This window comes from Phyllostomus hastatus, unplaced genomic scaffold (genome assembly GCF_019186645.2).
Source record: "Phyllostomus hastatus isolate PE091 unplaced genomic scaffold, TTU_PhHast_1.1 phas_contig_196, whole genome shotgun sequence".
Classification (NCBI taxonomy): domain Eukaryota; kingdom Metazoa; phylum Chordata; class Mammalia; order Chiroptera; family Phyllostomidae; genus Phyllostomus; species Phyllostomus hastatus.
This window is the reverse complement of record NW_025333709.1, coordinates 15,307,978-15,322,393: the sequence shown is the minus strand read 5'-3', so window position 1 is coordinate 15,322,393 and position 14,416 is coordinate 15,307,978. Positions and strand designations below refer to the sequence as shown.

Genomic DNA, 14,416 nt, shown 5'->3' with positions numbered 1-14,416 from the left:
GCTTAATTATTAATCCTGAATCACTGATTTCCTATATCATGCTTACGGCATCTACATCTTAACTTCATATCAGATACCTAAAGTCAAAAACTCAATGTATCCCTGTCATGACACTCAAGGCGTGTTTAACCAATGTGTCTAGAAATTGAACTAAAAACAAAAATGACTTTAATACCAGAGAACAAACAAGTAGATCCTAAAGAATGAGATAAATAAGAAAAAATATTATAGTCTGATATTTCTTTCAGCTGCTTTGTTAGTTTGTGGGGTAAACTTGAATTCATAAGGATAAGAAATGCTTCTCATTCTCTTGATCAAAAACTGGGAGGACCCGGAAAGAGTCACGAGGACAGCTTCAAAGGGAAAGGAGACAGCCCTGGATGGAGCCTGTGAAATCTGAAGGTCAGCCTTACCTGGGTAAGTATAATGATCACTTACACTTATTTTTCAAGGTTGATATGTATCATCATACACAGTGCAGGCTCTGCATGTTAAACACGCTCAAAAATACTTTAATGATAAGAATGTTGAGATGAAAGAACTATGAAAACGTTTACTTACTTTATAAATTAGACTGTCCACCAAAAGGTCATGTTGTATCACATTGGTCTTAAGCTGCTCATAGTATAAGATATCCTGGAGTAAAAAGTAAAACAAAAAATTAAAGGTCAATCACATTTATAAAGTCAAAGTCAGCTCCAACTTTACTGAATAAGAATCATTAACAGTATTATAAACACTAAGAGGATAGGGGCTTCGTTATATTCAAAACTACATTTTCTGTTTGGCCAACACTAGATGCTCAATAAATTATACCTAATCCTGTTACTCAGGATAAGATCTGGCTCCTGATGGGTATTCAATCAATGTTTGTTAATTTGATTAACTATAATTTAACTTTCATAGCAAATACAATAATTATTAAGTAATAACTAGGTACCAGGAACTGTTTTACCTGATATACATGGGTTAACTCATTTAATTCCATACCAACAACATACAATGGTTCAGTGGTTATTATTCCCATTTACATTTGAGAAACTGAGTCTCAGAGAAAAAAGTAAGTTGCTGTTCCAGGCCACAAGGTAGTCAGGTCTGATTCCAGGAAACCAGGCCCTAGAACCCAAGCCAAAGACAGAAGGACTATTCTACTGCCTTTCTTTTTTTTTCTTTAAACATGACTTTTAATCAAGAAACAAATACACAGCTAACTTTATTTTGACATTTTTAAAGACTCGAGCATTTTATTTAATTTTTTCTATTACATCTATCCCCCTTATATCCATCTTCCCCCTGCAATCACCACCCTGTCGTCCGTGCCCATGAGTCCTTCTCCCTTTTCCCTAGATCCCTCCCCCTAAACACTGCCCTCACAGCTGTCAGCCTGCTCTCTATCTGTGAGTCTGTCTCTATTTTGTTTGTTAAGTTCGTTCATTAGATTCCACATATAAGTGAAATCATATGGTGCTTCTTTCTCTGACTGGCTTATTTCACTTAGCATAATGTTCTCCAGGTCCCTCCATGCTGTTGCAAAGGGTAAAATTTTCTCCTTTTTTATAGCTGAGTGGTATTCCATTGTAGATATATCCCATAGTTGTTTTATCCACAAATTATTATAAAATAAAAAGCTTAAACATACTTAATCATCCCTGGTAGTAAAAGTAGTCATATAGCATATGAAAGATATCAGTTTTTTTATATTAGAATATGGTCCCATAATCCTATAAAATCTGATTAATTTTCTACAGTGATAAAATTCAGCTGTTTAATTGAGAATAAGAAATAGAAAGAAGAGAGGGAAGACAGAGAGAAAAAGGGAAGAAATGAAAAAAGTGGAAGGAGGAAGGGAAGGAAGGAGAGGAGGGACTTGAGAATGTAGTCCAGTCAAGCATCAGGTTAGGGCCCTCAAAATAAAGGTTAAAGAAAATGAATGCAGTGGGTAGCAGCTGTGTTAAAGAGAGATGGAAATATCATCTCATTGCTTTAGCTGACCCCTCTGTTCCTCCAAATCCTTCCATTCATGTCTCAGGTACTTTAGCCCTGATTTTCTCCCATATCCAGAAACTGCTTGGCTCCACTAGCACACACCAATCTGTGTGATTCTTCCTGAAGACAGTTCCTCAGACAAGCAAGAGTTGTTGTACGGGGTCGTCTGGGGAAAAGATGAGTATCTGTTGCATAGCTGCCTTGGCTCGGGTTGTTGCAGTCAGAGGGGGCGTTTGCCAGACTATGATACAGTGAGTAATTAATGGGATTAAGGACGTAAGAGCATCCACCATAGACTTTTCTTTTGAAAGTTTAGCTGTAAAAGTAGAGGAGGCAAGAACAAGTATTGATGTAATTAGTTTACAGGTCTGGCAGGAGGAATTTGAATTAGTTTCTTATGATGACTTCTGTTTTCTCTTAGTAGGAGGAGGTGAGGTCTTTTGGTATGGCTGAGAAGAAGGAAGGTCAAAAACACGCACTCTGAAGATCAGGTGAGGTAACTGGGAAAATCAAGGCCAGGTATTGTTGTGGACCCAGGTAAAATGAAGAATCTCATAAAGGAATCACTAAAGAAAATCTTAAATGTTAACACTAGTCTTGGCTATTTCATCACTAAGCAAGTACCCTAGAAAAGTATAAAAATTCTTCTGTCTTCTTTTGAATTACCAAGCTTAAATTAAGCAAAATATTTTAAAATATGAAGAATAATTACTAAATGTACATATATTGACACATACATAGGAGAAAAAAATCAAAGTTAGATAATGTTTTAGTGAAAGTACTAGATAAATTAACTACTAGGAACTTAAAGCATTAGGATCTAATGTCTTTTCATTGAGGTAAAATTTAAAAAAATAGTTTTATGGGTATAAAATATTCCATTTATCTCTTTGACACCTCAACTATGACTGCACTTGTATGTGTAGCTCATTTTAAGTGATTTAAAAGTAAGTGAACAAAAAATTCTCATTTAGTATTCTTGATAAGAAGTATTCTCCCCGTCACCTAATACCACCTACAATTATTTTGGAACTGCTATATAGTTCACTAAGGTCACACTATTACAGCTGAAAATAAGTGTAAGTGATGGAAATTGTTTTATTCAACAAAATCACTATCACTTTTCTGAAAATATGAATTTCTATTTTCAGACTTGTCATTCTGCATTAAGTAAATTAAGAGGACTATTAACTCCCAGGATGCAAGCGTAAAAAAGTGCTTATATCATTATATAAACAATCTTTACCTAGGATTATTACTTTTACTCTAAGGTGACATTTCTGGAAAGTTGTTTTGAAATGGCAGTAGTTAGTTCCGCTGCAACCTCGCCCCTGATCTAGGAAGGGGCAGGTCATCTACCCAAGGAGATCAGGATGAGAGCTACAACCACTTCTACAAGAGCTGATACATTTACAAAAACTGCCCAACACACACTCAAACCTATTTTGTGAACTGTTACTTCTAAGCATCACCACACAAAACTGACAATATATCATTTGGTCTAAAACAACTATGAAATGAATCACAAGCTTTATTCTTTTAAAAAAGCAGCAGGTTATTTTTGGCAGTGTTGTTCACAGAAGTAGATTTAAAACACACATGCGCATGCATGCACAACTTATAAAGGTTAGAAGTGTAGTTTTTATAATGATAATATTTGACTTCTTAAAAACTGATTATAGATTATAATTAATTTGTAACATAATTACATGTAATATGTAATTATTATTATTACTACCATTAACGTGACCACTGATGTGAGGCAGTGTGTTAAAAGACTCAAAGCATTATTTCATTTAATTTTCCCAACCACTCTGGGGTATAAATAGTATTACTTAGATTTAAGTATGGGTAAATTGAGGTTTGAAAAAATTTAAGTAACTCACTCAGTGACATATTTCAAGTAAGCGGGAGAGCTAGGAGTTGAAACCAGGACTATATAATTCTAACACCCCCGCTTTTAACCACTAGGCTAGGGAACTATTACTTTGCATTTATTAAAATATTTAAATGGATGACTTACAAGAAAAAAAGTCCCCACTAAAAAAATTTGAAAACAATGTCTTCTGTAATTTTTCTTTATCAAATCTATTACCTGTTTGTTGGTGATTTCTCTTCATATTCATTATCTTTCCTAAAATAAAATGTTCTTATACTTAAATAATATTCCCACATAGTCTGTCAACTTTTAGACCCGAAAAAATAGTACACATTTCAAAAGTAACTGCAGCCCTGGTCAGGTTGCTCAGTTGGTTGGAGCATTGTCCCATACCCCAAAAGTTTGTGGGTTTGATCCCTGGTGGGGGCGCGTACGGGAGGCAACCAGATCCGCGTTCCCTCCTCACACTGATGTCTCTCCCTCTCTCAAATCAATGCACACGTCTGCAGGTGAGGATTACAGATGAAAAGCCAGTGCAGTGACACAGTACTCATTTGCTTACACTGAGCCACCTGCCTTTATTTCTCCCAATTCTAACATCCCATTGCTACCACACGCCTTCATGATCTAAATCGGCAGACTCTATTTCTTAAAATTTTACTTATTGTTTTGTTGTTGTATAGAAGTTCACACTAGCTATTCATAACAAAAACTTTCATGTTAAGTACGGTGATTGAATTATGTTAATCTTGTTTTCGACTCAAAACTGTAGTGATTTTTTTTTTTAAACTGAAGGCTACTTTATTTTTTTTAATATTTTATTTATTTATTTTTAGAGAGGGAAGGGAGGGAGATAGAGAGAGAGAGAGAAACATCAATGTGCGGTTGCTGGGGGTTATGGCCTGCAACCCCGGAATGTACCCTGGCTGGGAATCAAACCTGGGACACTTTGGTTCCCAGCCTGCGCTCAATCCACTGAGCTATGCCAGCCAGGGATAAAACTGTAGTGATTTCAAAAACAAAAAAGAGGGTAAATATTAGACTAAAACCCCAAAGTATTTCCATTTTAAATAATTCGTCTTTGAAAAATAAATACCAACAGGTCAACTCTGGCTAACCCTGTTTTCTTCTCACCTCGGGCTGACTGGAGATGTTCAAAATGAGGGCCCACAGCTCCGCTCTCAAGGCCGTGGGGCTGCCTTGCCGGACGTACTGCTGAGCGGCCGCACTGTCTTGTTCTGCAAGAACTGGCAACAGTACATGAACATCTCATTAGAAACATCACAATTTAAGAAGTAACACTGGAGTCTTTCATTAATAAAAAGCCTTGGGGAAGCTAACATTCTGTCCTTTTATCTAACGTATTTTCCTCTGCCATGACAGCCTCCTTTCACGCTCTGCATTCTGAGGGGTCCTACTTACAGGCCTGCCCTGTGAGGTGCGGCCTGGTGACAGTGGGGGCTGCTGACCTGGACACAGCTCCGCTTCAACTGCAGGTGCGTGCACCTGAAACCGGGGCTGCACGTACGTAATAATGTCTGGATTCCATGATCAAGTGAAGTCATATCTACAGAAACCCTAACTTTCTTGTGCGTGTTCTAGTAAGTCATGAATGTTGTAGAACGTTGGAATTACTGTGGTGTTTGAAATGTTTATTTGGCTAAGAATTATAAAAGATGTAATCTCTAAGGTGACTTTTTAGTTATCTGCCAAAAACAGAAAACAGGGATTTTTAAAAGAAAACAAAAAAGATCGGCTAACATTTTAAGAAGGCCAAAACTTATTCATAAGCAGTCAAGTTCACAAAATCAATATATTATACTTTGGCTCTCATTTTTGCTTTTGTTTTCTTTGATGAAAATACCAGTTAAGTCTGGAAATAAAGCGCCTTCTTCCAAAAACAAACAAACAAACAAAAATAGACATACAAGACAACTGCTGACATTTGTCTAACCGGACTGTTTTCTCATATTTTCTTCTTAAAAGGAAAGGGAAAAATCTTATACTAAGTGAAAATGATAAAACCAAACCAAACAAAGAGATATGACATTTTAAAAAGAAAACATTTTAATTTACAATTGTGTTTAACAAAGATACCAAATCATACAAATGAAGTTTTTAAACTACACATGACTGAAAAATTGTATCAGGGAGTTTAGAATATGACAATATAATTTCCACAGAAGGTTCATTCTGACACAGACTTATTTGTACTTCCCATTCCAAAGATGAAACAGCATTTACAAAAACAAAGAAAAGGTCTCCAGAAGATGGGGAATAATTACCTCCCAGAACACTAGGAGCCGCTTCAGTTATTAAATCTTCCATTACGAACAGCGCGACGGTTACATTTTCTCCTCAGGCCGGAGCATATTTCCATTAACACTAATGAGAAGTGTGTGGGCGCATCAGAGAGAGAACCAGCCTCTCTGATTTTAAAATTAAATTCTACTGCTGCATGGATTAAGCTAACGTCCTTGAAGAATGTGTGTCTGCATTTATTTCCTTTTAGTGAACCATCTGCGTGCCTCTTTATCTAACATTCACTGATGAGCCAAGATGATGCATTTCCCCTCTTCTGAAAGATTCCCATTGAAGTATTTATGTAGTTAAATATTACTCCCTTCTTAGGTTTGAGGTTTTCAAAGATTACATTTCAGCTGGGGGCATACAACACAGACATTTACTTAGGGCTGCCTCATTTTCAGAAATTATGATAAATATAATCAAAAGCTTACCTTTGTTCCCAATACGTACATGCTCATTTTCAAAAAGTTCTAGAAATGATCAAAGAAAAGAAAATTATTAAACATAAATATGAACAGCCACATTTAGAATATTAATGGGTATAATTTTTCTGATATTGATACATTTTAATTACATTTTATGCTGAATGGCTCTATACAAAACTACAATATTTGTATTTATATACATAAAATCCTTTTTCTAAGTTGTTTAAAGTTTATACAAATTTAAAAAGTTAAGTACATTTAGTCAGAAGAAAATAGCTGACAAACTAATTTTCCTTTGTTAAAATAAAAGAGTATCTTCTCAAAACACAAATCTTTCTGCCCATTCATCTTTTTTTTCCTAAAAAAAAAAAAAAGGCAAAACTTTGGATGACTAGTAGATGTCAGGGTAGAGGTGGGGGGTGCAAAATGGGTGAAGGGAGTCGAAGGGTAAAAATTTCCAGTTATAAAATAAATAAATCCCGGGCATGTCATGTAAAGCATGGTGACTGTAGTTAACACTGTATTGCACGTTTGAAAGCTGCTAAGAGAGTAAATCTTGAAAGCTCTTATCTCAAGGAAGAAGACTGTAGGAATGTGCGGTGAAGGGTACGGTGGTCAGGCCGCAGTGTACCCTAACACCGGGTCAGCATGCTGTGCACCTGAAACTAACACAACATTGCATGTCAGTTACATCCCAATTCAAACACCACGTTGACAGCTTCATTTGCAAAGTCCCACTTCTACTCTAATCTACCAATAAAGCAAATCTAATTTTAAAAGCCTTAATATTACATTGGTTAAAGTACCACTATACAATGCCATTTAAAAAGATTATATGAAAAAAGCAAAGATTTTTTTCTAAAATACCAAATCAATAAAAAAAGACTCATAAACTAGACCAAATGAAAATTTTAAAACTTTTATTCATCAAAAGAAACCATTGAAAGTGAAAAGGTAAGTCACACCGTGGGAAACATCTTTCCAATACATATATGCAGCAAAGGACTTGTATCCGAAATACATAAAGAACTCCTGGTAAGTCAGTAAGAAAAAAACAATGGACACAAATAGGCAAAAGATTCAAACAGGTTTTTTTTACCAAAGAGGATATCCAAAAGACCAGTAAACGTGAAAAGGTGCTTGACTATACTAGTCACAGAGATGTGCGATTAAAATTGTGTGAAATACACAGCTGCTACAACGGCTAACATGAAAAAGACCGACAATGTAAAATGCAAATGAAATGGAGCACATGAACTTCTCATACAAAGGCAGTGGGGGTGTAAACCAGTACAACCACTTTGGAAGACTATTTGGCTTACTAACACTGGATACAGGCATATCCTATAACAAATTAGCAATTCATACTCAGGTATAAAACTAATACATATACACATATATGTCAAGAGACATATGCAAAACTCTTCACAGCAACACTATTGATAATAACCAAAAAGTGGAAACAACTCAGATGATCCAGAATAGAATGAATGAAGGTGGTATATTCATATGATTCATACAGCAATGAGAATGAATGATGTAACTGCACACAATACAAGAGAGTACACACTGTACGATTTCACGTCTATAAAATACAAAATGAGGCAAAACTAACTTGTGGCGTCAGGAGCCAGGAGAGTTGTTTCCCATGGTGCGCAGGGGTGGCGGGGGCAGAGTCTGAAAGCGTGCCTAAAGAGCTTTTGGGATGCTGACAACATTTTATTCTTGATCTGGTTGGAGGTCACACAAGTGTGTTCACTTTGTAAAAATCCTTTGATCTGTTTACTTATGATTTGTGTCCCTTTCAGTATGTGTATCATATCTCTATAAAAGGTATTTTAAAAATTAGGTCAAAACAAACAAAAAAGAATTATAAAATCGAGAGGGGGAGAACTTTTAGCTCTTCTCCTCAGCCCAGAGAAGCTCAGTCTCTCAACTGCCTGCTCTCCTCCTTCCCCCCACCACCTGAGAACAGAGGAGCTGTTAATTGGGTTTGTTAGATTCTACAACAGCAACTAGTTAACCTTTTTTGGTAATAGTCTGACATTATTTAACATAATTGGCAAACTGCAAAAATATATTGGTTTAATTTCTGAACATAATTTCAGACGTACTTTAGTTAAAAATAGAAGTAAACCTAAGTTCATCTAAGTCAAATGGCGATTTAGTGAAGAAAACAGCCAAGTAATTAATGGCTGTAAAAGTATAGTGATAAAATCAACCAAAATATTGATATAAAACTCTCCTTAAACACTACTTACAACATTTGATTCAAATGAAGAGTACTGAAAAATCCCCTTGTATTAAAGAGGTACATGAAGAATATTTAACCTATGCTTTAAAATTAACTGGCCAAATTTAAAACTATTTCAATAAAAGGCACTCATTCAATTAAATTCATATCAGAATTTAATATTTATGGTATGCTCATACAAATAACAAATAAACTCCTGAATATGTAGCAAAAATAGAATCCAAGTTATCTGGATATAAAAACAACAAATTCATAACTGACTGAAATGATATGGGTGGGCCAGCATGCAACACTTTATAAACAGTAAAACTAAAGCTGTCTAATAAATAATTCTATGAGCCATTAGTTTTTTATGTGCCAAACAACATAGTCATTTAGCACATCAGCTATTTTCAAATTTTTGTACGTTATTTCAGCTTTTCAAATTTAGATCTCATACATCTCACTGCACCTTAAATGCAGTAGTGATGAATTACTTTAAGTTCACTGATATTTTCTTTTGTGCTACCTTCCCCCCCCAGTTCTAGAACTGTCATTTCAAACAGCTCCAGAGACTTCACTGCTCCCTTCAGTCCGGCTTAGCACCCCCACCGCACCCACACCCCTGGTTTCACATGCCCACAGGTCCAAAACTCTTGCCCAACATGCGGCTCAAGAACCTTCCAGCTCCAGTGAACTCCAAAATGCAGCTCCCAAACTCAGCTTTGGAACTGCTCTTCCCAGTGCAAGCTTAAGGCCTCTCTGACTGAGCTTCAGGTTCAAGTTCAGTTTCAAGTTCTGAAACTGCAATCCAGCAGGAATGCTGGGTCCCCTGCCCCCATGATTCCAGGGCTCTGTGCCTTCCCACGGATATGAGCTCCACACCCCAGAACCAGAACAGCCCATCCTGAACCACTTCCAGAGTCCTCACCCTCAACCCTGAACCTAGACCCGGAGAAGCCTCACTCCCTGTTGGTGTGGGCTTTTGTCTCCCTGGGTAAAGGATGTCTGTCTGCTTGTGGTACCCCTACTGCCACCATCTGAATTAACAGGTGGCGGTGTCTGTGGTGGTCAGGTGCTCCAGGTTTAGAGAGAGCCTGCTGCTGGAATTCAAGTCTCAGTTTTGCCACTTGCTAGCTGTGACACTGGGAATAAGCACTTAGTTTCTGCCCACCGTGGAGGGTGCCCTTTAATATAGGGTGGTTATGTAAGATGCTTTCTTCGTTGAACATTAGGACTCAATAAACAAGGGCTGGTGTTGCTACTGTTGTCACCATTGATGATGATGATGATGGTAAATTCATAATCCTCTGGAAAGAGCACTATTATTCCCATGGAAGAGACGAAGAAACTAAGTCAGAGAGGACCACAGAGAAGGGAAATGGTCCACCAGGATCGGAATGGTGCCCACCGCTGTGGCAGTGTGTGCGCTCGTGTGCGCATGCAAGTCTCCGTGTCCCCCACGGCTCCCCTTCTGGGTGGGCCCTTCCTGCTGCCGGCAGCCTTGCGTGCCCCTGCCCTGTACTTCCTGTGCTTGCCTGTTTGTTTTTGAGCCCGGCAACAGAGCCCTTTTGTGCTACAAGAGGAAAACTTCTCTGGCTATATCATTCGTTTTTATTAATCATATTTTCAATTTATTAACCTTTAGGATTATTATATCAAGAGTTAAAAAAGCTGGGAATGCAGACTGGCATAGCCACTATGGAAAACGGTATGGAATTTCCTCTAAAAACTAAGAGCAGAACTGCCTTTTGACCATCAATTCCACTGTTGGGATTATATCCTAAGAGCCCTGAAACACCAATCCAAAAGAACCTATGTATCCCAATGTTCTTAGCAGCACAATTTACAATACCCAAGTGCTAGAAGCAACCTAAGTGCCCATCAGTAAATGAGTGGATCAAAAAACTATGGTACATTTACACAATGGAATACTATGCAGCAGAAAGAAAGAAGGAGCTCCTACCCTTTGCGACAGCATGGATGGAACTGGAAAGTATTATGCTAAGTGAAATAAGCCAGGAGGTGAGGGACAAATACCATATGATCTCACCTTTAACTGGAACATAATCAACAAAAGAAAAAAGCAAGCAAAACAGAAATTAAGAACAATTTGACAGTAACCAGAGGGGCAGTGGGAGAGGACAATGGGGGGAAAGGGTTTTCAGGAACTACTATAAAGGACACAAGGACAAAACCAAGGGGGAGGGTGGAAGCAAGGGAGGGAGGTGGGTTTGGCTGGGGTGGGGGGAGGGGTGGTGGTGGTGAGGGAAAATGCAGACAACTGCAATTGAACATTAAAATAATTATTTAAAAAAAAATAAAAAATAATACCTATCCTGAAAAACAAGATTTGTATGTGAAATACTAAGCTCCCTGGTTCAAAGTTGGTGCTCAACAAACAATAAATTCCTTTCCTTCCCATAAAAGAAAAAGAGTTAAAAAAGCTATTGTATGTTTATACAATGGAATACTACTCAGCCATAAAAAGAAAGGAATCCTAACCTTTTGCAATAGCATGGATGGACCTAGGGAAGAATATGCTAAGTGGAATAAGCCAGTCAGAGAAAGACAAGTACCAGATGATTTCACTCACATGTGGAATCTAATGAACAAACTGAACTAAGCAGCAAAATAATGACAGACTCCTAGATGGAGAGTGGGCTCACAGTTGGCAGGGCTGGGTGGTGGATACGAGAGCTCTGGTAGTAAGGGGTGGAGGATTGAGCAAAAAAGAAAAAAGGAGAGGAAAAACCATGGGCACAGACAACAGTGTGAGGACTGCTGGGGGGAAGGGGATGGAGAGAGGTGTCGGAGGGTAGGGGGGACAAATGGGGATGGAGAGAGACTCGACTTGGGGAGGTGAACACACAACACAGTGAACAGATGGTGTGTTGTAGAACTGTGCCCCTGAAAACTGTATCATTTTGTCAACCAGTTTCACCTTAAAAATTCAATAATAAGGGAGGAGGGAGAAAGTTTGATTTTAAAATTTAAATAATCACAAATGAGAATAAGTTAAATAAGCAGAAGAGAGTAAAACAACTAAGAAAAAAGAAAAAAGAAAAAAACTGTAATGGAGGCCTAATCTAATACATATTTTTATTTGGTCTTCAAGTTTTACTTCCCGTTTCTGCATTTTCTTGCTTAAAGCCTTCTTTGGTTCTTACATTAAAATGTTCTCCTTAACCTCTTTCTAATAAATGGGATCACTAAAGGTCACGAACTTATGTGTGACTCTCTGACACACAGGGCCTGGACTCCCTGGCAATCCAGTGGCCACCTGGACACCTGACTCTCTACTGGGCAGAAAGCTCATGCGCAGGCACTTAGGAGCTGCTTCTTGAGTGAGGTCTGGGCAGAGAGGGAGAAGGAAACCTGTCCTGGGCTCAGATTTTCTAGAAAGTCTGTTCTGTGACGTCCAGGTTCGGCCCAGTTAAATATTAAATGCACTGCACTTCCATTTTCCATTTGCTAACATTTTCATTGTTAGATCATTTTTCATAAAGCTGGCTTTACAAAATGGAATATGTAAACCGGAGTACCCTACTCTTTTAGTTTATTTTGGCTCTGAAGTAAATATCTGAGCAGATCATACAATGATCAAGTGAAATGTTTGGGGTTCCTCAGAACATACAATCATTGTCTAATGCTAAAGTATTTGAACGTATTTATTTCAAAGACTGCATATAAAAGAACAATAAAAGTTTCATTTTAATTAGCTATGACTGCTGAGTCTTAGTAACCAAAGAATCAAAAGTTATCAGCCAGTTCTTTCTTATAAAAGTGGATGATACTTTCAGGTGGTAACAGTGTTTGATCACTGGAAGTGGTGTGAAATGAAAACAAAAAAAGACTACTGAATTTAATTATTTGATTATGTGAAGTACAATAATTTTGCTTTCTAGTACAATTCTCTAGTCCAAGAATAAGAAACCCAAACAAGTCAGAATCAGAATTTCCAATCTGTAATCTATGTTTCTCAAAAAATGCTCTGAGAACCACTATGTCAACAGACATATTTATATCAATAGATCTTGCGCAGGAAAAAAGGTTCTCTGGTAAAATGTGACTAGGAGAGACCAAGCTAAAAGTTTTCTTAGGACTTCTCATAGTCTTTAGGATAGGAACACACACTATAACCATATATCTTAAAAAGGCATAGCACAGCCATTACTAAGCCTTCTTTGGGAACAAGATCCTCTGTTTCACAGGGTATACGATGAATGCTTTGTGGAACGCACTTCAGGAAATGCTGCTCCAGATGAAGATGCATTTTTCTTTCAGAAATAACAAGCTGAGAGAATGTCTCTTTAGCAGAACTCTCATCTAATAAGATTCATTACTATGTGTATTCAGACAATAATATCAGAAATATGACCATCCTCCTTTCTCATGAAAGAATGCTGATTCTGCTCAGCCTTTCCCTCTTAGCGTGGGTCTTATAAATGGTTTCCAATATAATAAGTGTGTGTGTGTGCGCGCGTGTGTGTGTTTAAAACAAATGCGTGTTCGTGAGTTTACAGGAATAACAAATATGCCTGATTTTTAAAATCACTGTAAAATAGTGATTCTATATTACAAAGATAAGGACTCTTCTCCTGACTCTTATATAAAAGCTGACAAGTTAGAAAGTGAGAAATGCACTTCAAATATAAAAACTGAACAACAGCATTGATAAAACATAGGTGGTACAGGGTTTCAAAGATGATTAGGAAGTGAGGGGAACATTATGTAAATTATATGATGTCTAACCACTAAGCTATACACCTGAAACCAACACATAATAAAAAAATAAAATAAAATATATTTTTGAAAAGATGAGTAGGAAGGATCTAGTTCCTTTAAGTCATACTTAATCCTAAATATAAAACTTGTCTCTAGCCAAAACAAGTATTAGCACCATTTTCGAAACATTTAGCGTTACATTTCCAATTTTACCAAACCCCATTCTTTCCAAGTAATACTGTTGCCTAGCAATCTCAAGTCAGGCAAAAATCTCGGCACTATACCACTAAAAACAATCTCATTGATGAACATGAATTCACCCCAATTTTTAACAGTCTTGCTTTGAGAAGTCAAGAGAGCAAAAATAACCGCATCAACTGAAGAGATTTACAACTTCCTCCAGGCAGACTTAGTGCTCTCTCCTCTACGCCAAATGCCCCTTGTATGCAATCATAGCCAATGCCACGTGATTCTTATCTGAATCTTATACTATATGCTCCCTCAAAGCAAAAATTATGTCATATCTGTGGATTCACTAATCTCTGGCCCTTATCAGGACCTCACACACATTTGCTGTAGGTACTATGAGGGAACCAAACAAGAACTACCATATTTTGCTGTGTATAATGCACTCCCCCGTATAATGCACACTCATATTTCCCCCCCAAATTTTTAATTAAATTTATTCATCTATATTTAGAAACAAAACCGATTATCATATTCCAGAGTATTATTTTGCATACACATATCATTATTGCTTTCTAGAGTTACGCTTTTAACTCTAGAAAGCCATATAAGCATAAATAAAAGAATTAAAAACATTTATACAGATACAGAATTAGTACTACCCATGTATAC

At 37.2% G+C, this 14,416-nt stretch overlaps 1 protein-coding gene across 5 annotated transcripts in view; it reads right to left on the bottom strand.

Moving 5' to 3' along the window:
• The window catches only part of TBC1D19 (TBC1 domain family member 19), a 110,301-nt gene that overhangs the window by 42,887 nt on the left and 52,998 nt on the right, over positions 1-14,416 (bottom strand). For all 5 annotated transcript variants that reach the window (XM_045834574.1, XM_045834575.1, XM_045834576.1 and 2 more), the window contains 3 exons: positions 6,604-6,642; positions 5,000-5,112; positions 562-636 (listed from right to left, as the gene is read on the bottom strand). In XM_045834574.1, the coding sequence (XP_045690530.1) occupies positions 562-636; positions 5,000-5,112; positions 6,604-6,642 (227 nt within the window). The remainder of the gene's footprint in view (positions 1-561; positions 637-4,999; positions 5,113-6,603; positions 6,643-14,416) is intronic.